This window comes from Musa acuminata, chromosome BXJ3-5 (assembly GCF_036884655.1).
Source record: "Musa acuminata AAA Group cultivar baxijiao chromosome BXJ3-5, Cavendish_Baxijiao_AAA, whole genome shotgun sequence".
NCBI lineage: Eukaryota > Viridiplantae > Streptophyta > Magnoliopsida > Zingiberales > Musaceae > Musa > Musa acuminata.
The window spans coordinates 1,420,340-1,434,639 of NC_088353.1; the positions used below are offsets into that span (position 1 = coordinate 1,420,340).

Sequence of the window (14,300 nt, forward strand, 5' to 3'; positions counted from 1 at the left end):
GAACTCGAGAAAGAACAGGGAGGGCTTATGGAAGCAATCAGCTTTCGATGTAAGACCAATCTTGGAGTGCACGTAACCACGAAGGCAAGAAAATATAAGCAACATAGTGAAAGCCTCAAGAACGAAAACTCAGAAAGCCAATCTTCACGACAAGTTGGGGATCCTGATCAAGCAACGTATCATGGAGCCAGTTTCATGGAAATCGGGAACTCAGAGAAAGAACAGCGAGGGCATCCGGAAGCAAACAGATTTCGATGTGAAACCAATCTCGGATGCACATGTCACACGAGGACTGCAAATCATAAGCAAAACAGTGGAGACCTTAAAACAACCCCGTCATCAACCAAGAAGGTAAACTCGGAATGCCAATCTTAACGAGCACATTACCGGATTCTTGAAACGGAAGCAACCAGCTTTCGATGTTCCCAAGAAATGAAATGAAAGGAGCGATTAAGAGAGAGAAGATGAAGAAGGGAAACAGAGAGCACGAGGAGTCCTTGGTAAGCGCTGATGATTCGGCGGAGGGATGTGATCTCGAGGGCTTCTTCGAGGTTTCTGAAGCGCCAATCCCCCGTCGCTACGGCTTCTTCTTCTTCTTCTTGTCTGCGATCCATTCCTCCGCCCCCGTCGATTCGACTCTTAGGAATAAAATTGCCAGGCGAGGGCAGATTAGGGAACATAACATAACCTTGTGCAGGGACGTTAACGGGTCGGATCCACCTAGGCTCCGGATATCATAAGCTTGTGGGTCCAAAACGCCGGTATATAACAAATTGGGTAGGATTCGGATCGAGACAGTTAAGCATTAATGGAATGGATCCCTCCATCGCCACCGCTTACCACATTTACGCCCCAAACACCACCATCCTCCGCTACTCCATCCAGAACGTCAGGTTCCTCTCCGCCGGCACCACCAAGTCCGCATTCGTCGTCCTCCCGACGTGCCCCGCTGATGCCCAGGCGGCCGTCGCCTGCAGCCGGACCCACGGCCTCCGCATCACGGTCCGGAGCGGCGGCCACGACTACGAGGACATGTCCTATGTCTCCGCTGGCGACGATCCCTTCGTCGTCCTCGATATCTCCAGCCTCCGGTCGGTCTCCGTCGACGCAGCCGATGGTACGGCCTGGGTGGTGACCGGTGTAACCGTCGGCGAGGTCTACTACAACGTCGCTGCCGGGGTTCCCCGCCGGCATCTGCACCACTGTCGGCGTCGGGGTGCAGTTCAGCGGGGGAGGGATCGGGATGATGATGAGGAAGCACGGGACGGCCGCCGACAACATCGTCGACGCTCTAATGCTGGATGCCAGAGGCGAGATCTTGCACAGGGAGTCCATGGACGGGGATCTCTTCTGGGCCATAAGAGGAGGCGGCGCGGCAAGCTTCGGCGTCGTCCTCTCCTACAAGATCAGATTAGTCCACGTGCCTCCCAAAGTCACCGTCTTCAGCATCACCAGAACCCTTAAACAGGGCGCAACGAAGCTGGTGGAGAGGTGGCAGCACGTCGCACCCAAGCTTGTCGACGACCTCACCGTCAGGGCCATCGTTCTGGCCGTCGACGACGACGAGGCGCAGGGAAACGGACAATCCAAGTCATATGCCAAGGCATGTTCCTCGGGCGGCGGCGCGCTCTTCTCTCGGTGATGAAGAAGAGCTTATCTGAGCTGGGCTTGGAGGCGACGGACTGCAGCGAGGTGAGCTGGCTGGAGTCTACACTCCACTTCGCAGACTATAGCAGCATTAACTCGACCATATTGTTAGATAGGAGGCCGCAGCACAATAGCTCCTTCAAGGCCAAGTCAGAGAAGGGGTGGAAGGGGATATGGAAGCTGATGATGGAGGCCATGGTGATGATAATGGAGCCATGGGGAGGGAGGATGGGTGAAATAGCTGGGACTGCCATTGTCTTCCATCACAGGACGGGGAACCTGTACAACATCCAATACCTTGATGAGGTAGTTTGAGACGGAAGAGGCAGTGACTGAGAGGCATTTGGGGAGGATGAGGAAGCTGTACGAGTACATGTCTTCTCATGTGTCGAAGAGTCCAAGGGCTGCTTACCTCGACCACAGGGACATTGACTTGGGAAGGACGAGTTACAGGCAAGCTGGTGCTTGGGGAAGCAACTACTTCTTGGTTAACTAGAAGAAGCTTGCACAAGTGAAGGCCAAGGTTGATCCGGAGAACTACTTGTGGAATGAACAAATTATTCTGCCATTTTCTCAGGAGAATCCTTCTCTCAAAAAGACGATGTCCTTTTCCAAGGTTTTGTTTTTTTTATGGTTCACAGGAAGGAGGAGGAGGAGGAGGAATAATTATTTTTATTTTATTTGTGTTTTGAATAAATCAATGATGTTTTGAGAGACCATAAATTTGCATTCTTTATTTTTAACCAAATTTCAAGATATAGTTTAAAGATAGAATAATAATTATGTATCATTTGGTTTGTTACTCTACGTATAGATGTTACGGACAAAGGCCACACATGGAGGGATCACAATTCGAGTTCATCCATAAGAGTCAAAATGTAATAGAGATGTCATTAGGAGGCAACATAGTGCAACAGATCGTGGTGGAACAGTTCGTGGCAATGCGATACACACAACATTGTCCCATGAGGGACTATATCATACGGAGGTATGATCGGGAGCTACTGAGAGCTCCACTTCGGTTAACAACACGACGGCAATAAGGGCTATGGATTCAAGGAGTAAAAGTCATGGTACCGCAGAGGCGAGTCTTCCGTGTGTGCATCAAATTTTGCATCGGATGAAAGCTTTGGTCATCAGCATATGGGGGGTTGTGTACTACCGAGGAAAAAGTTCGAATGCAAGTACTAGTGAGTCCCATGGGAAGGACTTGATCATGTAGAGGGATGATCGAAGCAGCTAGAGAGTTGGATTGCTCTAGAGCCTATATTCGCTTAAGGGAGCCTGGCAAGTCAGAGGACAAGGTCGAGTAAGCGAATGTTACTATCAAGGAAGCTAAGGAGAATAAAATCGGTGCAAACCCTACAACGTGATGGCAGAAGCCATGCATGGGAGTTGCAGTTTATCTTTCCATCGATCAAAGGGAGCTGTTTGGAGAACATAGAGGTGTTGAAACAAGGGGTCGAAAGGAGCGAGGCAACGACGAGGAGTCCAGAGGGACTTAGCTACTCAAAATCAAGCATAAGTTAGAATGAAGGTGGACTCGGAGGAGTGCCACAGAGATATATCTACTGATCGTGAAGAAAATGAATGCAGATGCGAGACGACGGATAGTAGGGCCATAGGCATGGTAGCGCCATGGTACCGCAGAGGTGGGACTTCCGTAAAAGGCATTGATCTCTTGCACTCATAGAGGGATAGCGCTTGGTCGTGAAAAAGGTCGAGGAGGTGGGGCATTTAGAGGTAAACTCTAAGTATCGACATAAGGCTTAGGGTATAGGCCAAGGAACTTCATAAGACCGGTGTCAACGAGCATCTCATCAAGATAGCCGAAAGTGAAGGACTTCGGGTCATGCAAGAGTGCACAACCAAGGAACGAAGCAAGCAGTACACGGTATTGTACCTTTGCTACTCATTGGAGTAGGCGGTTGGGTTGATGGAGAAAACGGTACAATCCCATAGGCGACCAAAACTAGTAGAGACTTACTCCAAGTTGGGGTGAAAACTTCCTGCATTCCAGAAGTTCGATGACATTGAGAAGGTGAATCACAGTAGTTAACTCAATGCAAGGAGTGCAAACACTTCGAGTGCTTCAGAAGTGTGAGCAAAGAGCAGGCGAAGGCCAATAACCAGCTCGATGCATGGAGTGCAACCCTTGAGGAGGCGGGCGAAGTCAAGTAACCATTGTCTTCTCAACTCTTAAGAGAATGGGTGAAACCGAGTACCTCAATTCTCTTATCTATCCAGCAGAGGAGCTCTGCACAAGTTCAAAGACCCTTCGAATATATTAGAAGATAATAGTTGTCAAATCCTCACCAATGGTGATCAGTGCTACTGAGAGTAGATTATCCGCTTCATTTCCCAACATAATGCCAATCGAAAGCGGAAGTGATGTGAATCTACTTGGAAGTGACAACTAAGTGAAAGAAGAGTAAATGAGCAAATTTTGTAGAGGAATGACCCAAAACTTCAGAAGTTTGCGAGGCGATGCTCGTTAAAGCTCCAACAAGCATCTACCCAATTCAAGCAGCATGAGATATTTGAGAAACTGGCGCATAGTAAGGATGGTTTTTTTCCTTCATCTGGAGGATCCGTAGGAACCAACAGGGATCAACACAACTCAGCAAACCCCACACTAGAGTTAGAGTCATTGGCGAGTTGAAGCAGCATGACGGATCAAAAGTTCAACTACTCAAAAACAATAGCGAAGAGTAGCTAGGAGCCAAGATGCACATTGCAGTTGGAGTAAAAGATTGAAAACTCAGCAAAGGCGAGGAGTTGCAGTGTCGGCAAAAGCTTCGACAAGGACATCAAAAAAATAAGTGGGGGAGAATGTAATGGACAAAGTTCTAAATAGGATGTTTGATGTAATACTTATGTATGTCCGTGTCTTTTTGTTTGTTCATGCTTTGCATAGTATATAGAGAAACGGTCAAAAGCTTAACAGCCTCATTTTAGTTGGGTTTGGTGGTCTTCTTAGGCTTGTAAATAAATATTGTGTCATGTGAACACTTGTGAAAGATATTCGATCTATACTGGACTATTTTGACCCTTTATTGTGCAACCGTTCAGAGCTTGTAAAGTCTGTTTGTAATTTGCATTGTCTATAAAGTTATTTCTAAGATGTTTGCTTGTGGATCTCGAGTGAGACGCTTTCTCTAACCTGTTTTCTCTTTTGTAGGTCCTAAGGGATCATGAGAGGTTTCGAGGAGATCGACCTTTGCGGACGAACACGTAAAGATATCGTATGACTTAATCAAAACCAACTAAGTCCGTGACACAAAGAAGAGAAAACTTCACCACCAGAACAACAAACTTCCACTAATGAACTTTATATCACATTAATCTGCACACAGGAGAAAACCTTCGTATCATACACACAATCTGAAATACAGTGATCCAACCACAAATTATTAATCTTCATCATGCCAAGACATGACCATAAATATGTTGCTTCTTGCACAATCTGAAAAGTTACACAAAAGAAATTGATTGTTCTTTTACATTCATTAAAACCTACATTTCAGACATTGCACAGCTCAGAAAAAAAACCATCTGTTTCAGTGGTTAAATTACATTACAATGAGCAACCCTCATGTCAGCTTTAAATCCATTGTTACAAAAATTAAGGAATTTGAGGTTACCATCATGAAATTGGAACCACAACTTTACAGGTAATTAAGCCGATGCCTCATGCAACCCCTTTTTTATGTACACGATAATGGAAGAGATAGTAATGCAACCGCAAAATAGCAAACTTCTTAGTTGTTTGGTTATTAACCAGCAACCCCTCGGAGCGATTGGCCCTATCTATATCGAGATTGGGATTGATCCAGAGAAGAACTGCTGGAGTGGGAGGATGACTCTATGCCCTCGGGCACCTCCATCTGCGTAGGCAATAGCTTGAGAAAACTTCCTTGGACAGGCTGATTTGGAGTAGCAGCCATATCCATGTCTGAAACCACATGCATAAAGCAATTTTTCTCATATAACCAATCCAACTAGTCAATCAGAGAAAACTAAGAAGCATCATATTACCAAACAATGACTTGATTGTTGGCCTCTTTGGCTTATTACTCTTTTTCCTTAGCTCGGCTGTACAAACATGTCAAGCATGAAAAATATCAGAGACAAGACAAAAATAAAGTAATTCTAGAAAATCAGAGAAACTGAAAGGGAGAACCACCGATCCCAAGGACTTCATGGTCATTTACAATTTCAAAATTTTTGTATGTATAACCCACAAAGTTGACATCCTTGGATGGAAGCATCTGTAAGACCAGATGGAAAAAACACACATCAGTTAAGCTGACTAGAAAACCAACACAAACAACGAGTTCTCACACATTCAAAGTAATTGGTAACATCTATCCAAATTATAAATCAGTTCAGGGTTGAACATGTTATGACTGACTTGAAAACCAACACAAACAACGAGTTCTCACACATACAAAGTAATTGATAACGTCATCTATCCAAATTATAAATCAATTCAGTGTTGAACATATTCCGACTGACTTGAAAACCAACACAAATAAACCCAACTGCAATATTTAACTTGCATGATCAGCCACTCCTACTTAGAATACCATTCCATATTCTCAAAAATAGTAGAAATTATCATAAATATCGGGTTTTGAAAAATACACATAAAAGGCACTTGATGAAACATTAATACAACAAAAGAAAATCTGAACCATTTTGTTATTGATCAACTACAAATATAGCTATCAAAATGTATTTAATTTGTCAGCTTTATGAGCATTCATATCTATTATCTGTTTATCTTTGGAAACATCAAGTTCTTAGACAAGCATAATGATCACATAATGGGCTTTTGAAGGCAATTGATAATTCTCTTTCCTACATGTGCAATATTAAACTACATGAGTGTTCTTCATTATTGTTATCACCTAAATGATATCGTTTTTATTCATATCTAGAAACAAAACTCTCTCTCTCTCTCTCTCTTGTTAACCTTATCATATTTTTACATGTCTGGAAATAAGCCCTACCAAGGTTTTTAATCTCGTACCATACTAGCGTACCAAGCCTTGCTCGGTATGATACGATATTGGTGTATTGAGCGATACCTTGCAATATGCCAAGATTCTAGCAAGCAGATGCGGGTTGGTTCGACCACAACGACCATCGAATGCGGGTTAGTTGACTTGATGCACTCAGTCAGGACTCGTGACCCCCTGCTGTAAGACATGGGATCGGCCCCGCCCAACCCTTGGGCCTCGTCGATCTTGGTCACCCTCCTCCATCGCTGCCACTGCATCCCTCCTGGTGAGCTCCGTCGCCCTCCCACACACTATCCGGCCTCGAGACGCATAACCCCATCCCACCCCCTTGCTTTCTCCTTTCCTCTCTCTCTCTCCCTCTCTCTATAAATCCTCCCATCACCTTCCGCTTCAACGCCCACCGCTTGGTCGCCCTCCCACGCACTAGTCCAACCTTGAGATGCACAACCCCATCCCTCCCCTCTCTCTCTCTCTCTCTCTCCTCCCATCACCTTTCGCATCGACGCCCGCCGCTTGGTTGCCCTCCTCCACCGCCATCGCATCCTTCCCTGCAAGCTCCACCGCCCTCCCACGCACCTGTCCAACCTAAAGACGCACAACCCCATCTCTCTCTCTCTCTCTCTCTCTCTCTCTCTCTCTCTCTCTCTCTCTCTCCCCTGCTCCTCTCTTAGGATCGAATAAGGTTTGCATCATGACTCCGAGATCCAGGAAGAAGAATCGGGCTAGTAGCAGACAATCCGTTGATAGGCTGGCGGAGCAGTATGTACTATCCATACTAGGCGGTATGTTACGAAATTAAAAACATTGAACCCTAGTACCCACAATGTGATTGAATCATTTAGCAAAATTTTCAATATTAGTATAGACTAAACCTTCACATACAGTAGTGAAAACAAGAATTTCGAACTTAAATTAGAATGGATAATTCCCATTTTCAGATCCAAATAAAATGGATAGCTTTCTTTTAGACAAGACACTCATAATAGGACTCTTAACTCTTTAGAATGTTCTGAAGTTACTGCAAAAAGCAATAACTCAATCTGAATGCCAAAAAGCAAACCTGTGTATTTCAGTAAATAATAAGTAGCAATCAGAAATTGTAATAATTCCAAAAGGCATCAACATTCAATACTCATGGGTTCCAAGTCACCAAGAAATGATGGCATCAACCATAAAATTACTACTCCATAATAATATGTAAGTGCATAACACTAAACTATCTCAATCAAAATTAAGTATGACCTTATCAAGAAAATATGTAATTGATGGAGCAATAGAGCAAAACATACCTTCCTCCATGGACCAGATTTTGAAGAAGTTTGAACTGAAGCTGAAGTCTGCATCAAGATAAAGGTCAATCAAAGTATTCAAGGAAGAAGCACAAATATGCTTCCAAAGGATGATGTAACAGATGGCAAGTGATTGCAAGCACTGTATTCTAAGTTTATTCACAAAGCAATAATTTTGATTACTGACAGGAAGGTATACCTCCTCAAACTTCTCAAAGTTTTGAGTATCCAACTCATCATTAACTTCTGGTTTGAAAGCAGCCTCCATCTGGTATAGTTTCTCCCACTGGGTGCCTTTAAACCATGGATGTGCCTGGACCATGATGTTGATATCAATTTTCCACACATAATATAAAAATAGGATGACACAGAAAATTAAAAAGTGCAAACCTTTATTTCATGAGCACCCTTTGTCCCATGTCTTTGCTCTACATTGCACAAAAGCCTGCAAATAAGATGTTTAGCTTCAGCTGATAATTTAGCCTCCTCAGGAAACTTCAAGTGGTTTCTCCAGTTTACAATCTGCAAAATAGAAGCAAATAAGAAAACCAAACTAATGCCAACATAATCAGTTTATTGGAAATGCTCCTCAATCAAGACTAGTTCCTCATATGCATTTTATCTTAAAAAAGGTCTAGTTTCTGTTACAACTAACCAAGAATGGACAGGCTGATCAGCACAAACCAGCATGAAACGCACCATTCCGGATTTGAAGTTGGATAAGCCACAACAATAATGTTGACACATAGCATGGCCATTTTTTTGGCATGTTAACTCACATAAGAGGCATGTCTATTACCTAGAATAAAATAGTGTGCTAGCTATATGATTTGCAGTTTCTTATGTAACTCCCCAGCATGAGAGCCAAAGCCATAATCTACTAGTTAATACAAGTACACCTGACAACCAGAATCAGATCCCTGATTCTGAACACAATGACAACATAAACTAGTTACAATTACCAGAAGCCTGCCAAGACGATTGCGAAAATCTGGAATGTTAGGTAACAGTTAACAGACCTTTCTACATGTTGACATGGGATCTTCAGAATAAAATGGCGGGTAACCCACCAGCATCTCATACATGATTGCTCCAAGCGACCACCTAACAAATTTGCATGTGATCAGTACATTCAAATATATATTTCAAACAGAAACACAGGGGACCTTACCAGTCACACTCCATTCCATATCCTTTCTTTAGAAGAACTTCTGGAGCGATGTAATCAGGTGTGCCAACAGTTGAATAAGCCTGGATAGATCAAAGAACATACAACAGAATGAGAATGTGCTAGAATGAAGAAGATGCTAAAACATCTCCTCTAAAATGGAAGCAAATGTTATCACAAGTTTTGGACCAGAAACATATAGTGTCACCCTACAATTAGCTAAAAAACCAATAGATCAAGTTCTATATTTCTACGGTAAGGTAGAAATAAGATGTACAAGAAGTATAAAAAGTTTAATTTCTTGCTAAACTAATGATTTGACATACAAGAGCAAATAGTTTATACTAATGGCATAATAGGCCTCCAGTTTTAGCCATCAACTAATACAACAGAAGATATATATTGGAAAATAATCCCAAAAGGGGATCAGATTTCTTGTTTATACATAACACAACATTCTTGGAACAATTTTTATGTCACTTTATACTCTCTAAGCATGTTTACTCTAGTCATTCAAATGGATAAGAAAATTGTATAATCTTATATATTCAACATTGAATACTTTAATAGGTAACTTAAAAAGAAATTATGATACACATAACATAATGGTCATTCAGAGACTGAAGTAAAATAATTTAGGATTGAATATTACCAACATCCGTCTATTCTTTTGCCAGTGTTGTAATTGTTCCTGTTGAGTACGCCTAGGAGCAGGAGAGATATTAGATCGTTTATCATCAAGTGTAGGCTTGATATTTCTTCCCGTTGCATAATCAGGCTCATTAAGATTAGGAAAACTACTACTATCCAGAGGTTTGCACAAACCAAAATCTGAAAGCTTCATGTGACCATTTCGGTCCAACAATAAATTGTCTGGTTTAATGTCCCTACAAAAGATAAAAGCAAGACTGAGTCCACTACAGTGCTGTTCAAGAAGAGATAAACAACCGGAAGAAGCATACCTGTGAATGTAATTATGCTTGTGAATAGATTCAATAGCTAATACTGTTTCTGCAACGTAAAATCTGGCCTCATACTCTGTCAATGTATCCTTACGCATGAGTAGAGTCATCATGTCACCTCCAGGAAGATACTCCATGATAAGATATAAATATTCATCATCTTGAAAAGAAAAGTAGAGCTTCACAATATAGGCACTATCCACCTCTGCAAGTAGGTTTCTTTCAGCTTTCACATGCTCAACCTACAAAGTATGCAAAAACAGTCGGTAGATTGTAAAAAACACAAAAAACAACAGATGAATGAATATTAACCATACCTGGCCCCTCCGAAGCATTTCAGATTTTTTAAGTTTTTTCATTGCATATACATGCCCAGTTGTTTTCTCTTTACAAATTCTGACCTGCATAATTATGCAGAAACCTGATCAATATTCCAATCAGGCATCCAATAACAGTTAAGTTACAATCATCAATACAAGTGTTTAATCGAGTAACCTCTGAATAGCATGCATACATTCACTTAATCCTCTATCTAATTTATGATTAAGTTGGCCATATGAACTTTTGTGGCAAGAAGCCTAAATCCAAGATCAACTTGGTGATTTGGTGATCAGGTACTGGTCTTAGACAAGGAACACGATGTCACCAAATGACCAAACCACGTTAAATCATTTTATGCCATTTAAAAGTATCACAAAAAGAAGGTTAGCATATTTAAACATGTATTTAACAAGTCTATCCAAAACCTAATAACTGAAACTGGAAAGGAACATTCACATGGGAAATTCAGAGGATGTTCCAAAGCTAAAGGAGAAAGCAAATACAATGGCATTAGAGAAGTTGCCCTACCATCCAAATACAGAAGCAAAGTACTTCAAAAAAGATGAAGCTTAAATTAGAAGAGAAAACTGGAGCCACTTTAAAGATGACCATCGAACTTAAAACAAACAACTAGGAACATGACAACCCAATCTAGTCCCACATCAGGAGTTGGAGGATGGTTATGAAGCTATATGGGACTAGATGAGTATGCTACTATCAATATGGCTAAAGCATTTGGTTCACGTGATTCACAACTCATCAAGCTAGTGAGACTCCAATCAGACCGCACTGTGACAAGGAACTAGCAAAAGGCACACATTGTTGGCTACAACCTCTTTTCTCTTACTTTAGTTGTTTTTCAGTAGGTCTACATATTCTTTAATGTTAAACAAGAAACACTGTATGTTAATGTTGAAGATAAAATTCCTCAAAATGAGAACTTCAGCACAAGCTAACCTCTCCAAATGCCCCTCTGCCAATAATGGTCAGAAGTTCAAAATCATCCACTCCCATTTTATGCCTTTGAAGACGCATGTATTCTGTTTCTTTTTTCTCTAAATTCTTCAGTAAGTTGTTCTGCTCCTCTTCAGAAACTTCTGCATCAGCAAGCTTCCTTTCTAAGATCCAGCGTCTGAAATTATCATCCATTGAATGGAAAAGGATGTTTAAGTGAAAATTAACCCAAAGGTGATATTTAAATAAGAAAACTAGTCTCATAATGAGAAGGCACGAGTGACAATGGTTATGATATCAGAATCGATTCAATAATCAATCAAAAAATAAAAGCAATGTGTAAAAGAGAGGAGTAGTATAATCAATGGATAATTATGAGAAACAGTAATGGCAATTTGAAATGCAACAGCAAAGAAACTGAAAAGGAGCATGAAAAATATTTAAATAGAAAGATATTTGAAACAAGAAAATTGCTGAAGCACTTTTCTAGGCCCATAGTATTTGCAAAAGACGTAGATTGCATAATGTTTTTGCACACTTTAGAAAGTCAAAGAATTCAAACAATCATCACTCATTCTGTACAAGGTGATGAATATGTAGATTGACTGACATCAAAACCAATCATTTAAATTGTAAAGTAGATGAGTAAAATCCAGTAACGGCTTCAGCAACAAAACAATGGAAGATGGTGAGGAACAAAGGCTAGGAAAAAGTAACTATATCAAGAACATCAATTTTCTTAGATATTTCAAGGAAAAATGTGTTGTGGCAAAAACCTACTGATGCACACATTTAGATGTAGAAGCATAGAGGTGATAATCAAGCATTTAGAGACAGGTTGCCTAAACTTCAAATTATAAAGAACTCATGAAATCAAACTACTTGAGCAAAAAAAAAAAAAAACAGATTGCATGTAATATTTAGTACAATTAATGAAATATAGATGAACCTCTTAGTTAATTTAGTGACATTTAGTATTAGCGAGCTACGAACAATAAAGTACTTCTTAGTTAATTTAGTTACATGCCCTCAATAGCTGTCAATGGCATGAGGAACTCCATGAAGGTGACCCGTATAGTTGGAAATTTATAGCTAATTGTAAAGAGAAACCCTAGTTGGAAAGATCAAAGTTTCAGGTTAAAATGTAAGAGGACAAGAGGCAATGCTAATGGAAAGGTAAAAACAATCATGCCACAGTTAATACAGAAGTCACCAAAATGAAATCCAGGTGATTATTAGTGATGTAAGTGGAGTTTAAGCAGCTCGCAAAAGAAAAGGAGAGATGTCCTCAGTGGTATGTGGGTGATAGCTTTTTTCCAGCAAAATAATAGCCAGCAGCACATTTGATAGACTTGCTCATGCAGGCTTGATATCCTATGGCTAACTACTAGTCGTCAGCATATCTAGTGCACTTGCTTCATAAAAATAGCCTACACATGCTGTGTGACAACAAATAGCTTCCCTTTATATTCGGCTCCAGCTCCATCTCCATTTCCATCATACAATGATAGAAAGTTTCTTATCGATGGAATCTTGTAAGACTTCCTAGAAAATATGTTTAAATTCATTCTAATGGGTTTCACGAAGTAAAAGACCAAATACGAGTTTTGTTAGAGCTGAGTGATCAGTGATTTCAGTCTATATCACTTCTTGAAACCAATATTCTGATGCCATAAGAAGCACCTAAAATGTAACTCTTTCAAAGGCAAAAAAAAGAAACGGAAATGCATAAAAAAGATCACCTCTCCTTCCGATCTTCCAAGGACTTCATCTGAGACTTGTAATGGTTCTCAATGTACTGCTTTGCAGCGGCAACCTTCTGCTTCGTGATGTTCGAAGGCGCCTCATCGATTGGAGGCTTCTGCATATCCTTCGCACTTCCTGCTTCCTTCTTTTCCGTTCCAGGCTTAACTTTCTCCCCTCTAGATTGCAGTTTACGAAACCAGTTTCTCGCGGAGTCCATATTCGATCACTAATCAATGTTTCCAACAGCAAAATCTGTTATTTCCGATCAAACCACTGAATCATAAACCACAGGAACAGTATTATCGCATCCAGCTAGAAAATTTGTCGTACAAGTACGACATTTCGATTTAAACCCAAGAAGTATTAAACGATAAATTGCCATCCGAACAGAACAAAGAACCCCAAATCCCAAATTTGCTCACTAAAATTCCCAATAAAAGTGAGATCTTTTCGCACGATGACAAATAAAACAACAAAACATCTATCCTCACTAAATTCCAGAAACGAGAGAGCAAAATCTCCTCCAGAAGAACCACTTAATTTCCTAGCACCTTACAAATTCCGCTTCTTAGAGACCACTTCAACCCCAGAAAGCGCAAAGATCCAGAAAACCGCTGAACTGCCGCCTCCATCGACCATACTCGTCCACAAAAAAACCGAGATGGAGTGCTCAAGAGCGGGAGCAACACCTACCTGGATCTCGAACTCGTCGATGGATGAAACTTTTTCGCCCTTCAGGAACACACGGATTCTATCCCACCAGCGTCGCTTTGACCCTCCGCAACCAACACCTTCGACCGCCTTCTCCCCACCTTCCTCCCACGACGCGATCAAAATAATTATCAGCCCTTTATTACCCCAACGCTTGATAAAATAACCCTCTTTTCTTTCTCAAGCCTTATATGCAATTACACCCCTGACACACAATATTTTACGATCAGATACATTAAAGTGATATTTGCATCTTTCTTCTAATTTTCATCTTTGTGCGGAGTGTAACCGCAAAAACAATCTTGTTTTTTCTTTACCCTTTCGCCCCTGCCCGACGTAAGAGGTGCATCTTCTAAAAGCAGGCGTGGGCTTACCAACTAGCGAATGAAATGACCGAGAAGCCCTTGGACACGAAGGGACGAGAGCGGTATATGTGTAATTCGACGGTAGGTCGAAGGGCATAACAAGGAGAAAC

The 14,300-nt window shown here is 41.3% G+C and overlaps 1 protein-coding gene and 1 pseudogene across 3 annotated transcripts; one reads left to right on the forward strand and one right to left on the reverse strand.

The window, feature by feature from the left end:
• Window positions 1-370: 370 nt before the first annotated feature.
• LOC103983739 (berberine bridge enzyme-like 8) lies at window positions 371-2,088 on the forward strand (annotated as a pseudogene).
• A 2,995-nt stretch (window positions 2,089-5,083) lies between these two features.
• Window positions 5,084-13,964, reverse strand: LOC135638811 (uncharacterized). Of its 3 annotated transcripts, none has more exons than XM_065152244.1 (14): window positions 13,808-13,964; window positions 13,111-13,340; window positions 11,372-11,546; window positions 10,411-10,494; window positions 10,094-10,335; window positions 9,784-10,018; window positions 9,135-9,214; window positions 8,983-9,067; window positions 8,354-8,485; window positions 8,163-8,276; window positions 7,964-8,011; window positions 5,834-5,918; window positions 5,686-5,742; window positions 5,084-5,602 (listed from the first exon to the last, which is right to left on the reverse strand). In XM_065152244.1, exons 2-14 carry the CDS (start codon window positions 13,329-13,331, stop codon window positions 5,454-5,456), a joined length of 1,707 nt encoding a protein of 568 aa, XP_065008316.1. In that variant the 5' UTR covers window positions 13,332-13,340; window positions 13,808-13,964; the 3' UTR covers window positions 5,084-5,453. The 3 variants fall into 3 exon arrangements, with proteins under 3 accessions (XP_065008316.1, XP_065008317.1, XP_065008318.1); XM_065152245.1 differs by having other exon boundaries at window positions 13,111-13,366; window positions 13,808-13,953; XM_065152246.1 differs by having other exon boundaries at window positions 5,509-5,602; window positions 5,862-5,918.
• Between the last annotated feature and the right edge of the window lie 336 nt (window positions 13,965-14,300).

Coding starts and splice junctions, on each gene's coding strand:
- LOC135638811 (XM_065152244.1), bottom strand. CDS start 13,331: ATGGACTCCGCGAGAAACTGGTTTCGTAAACTGCAATCTAGAGGGGAG. Junction 8,486..8,982: donor CCATGTCAACATGTAGAAAG/GTCTGTTAACTG, acceptor TCTATTTTGCAG/ATTGTAAACTGGAGAAACCA. Junction 5,743..5,833: donor CCATGAAGTCCTTGGGATCG/GTGGTTCTCCCT, acceptor ATGTTTGTACAG/CCGAGCTAAGGAAAAAGAGT.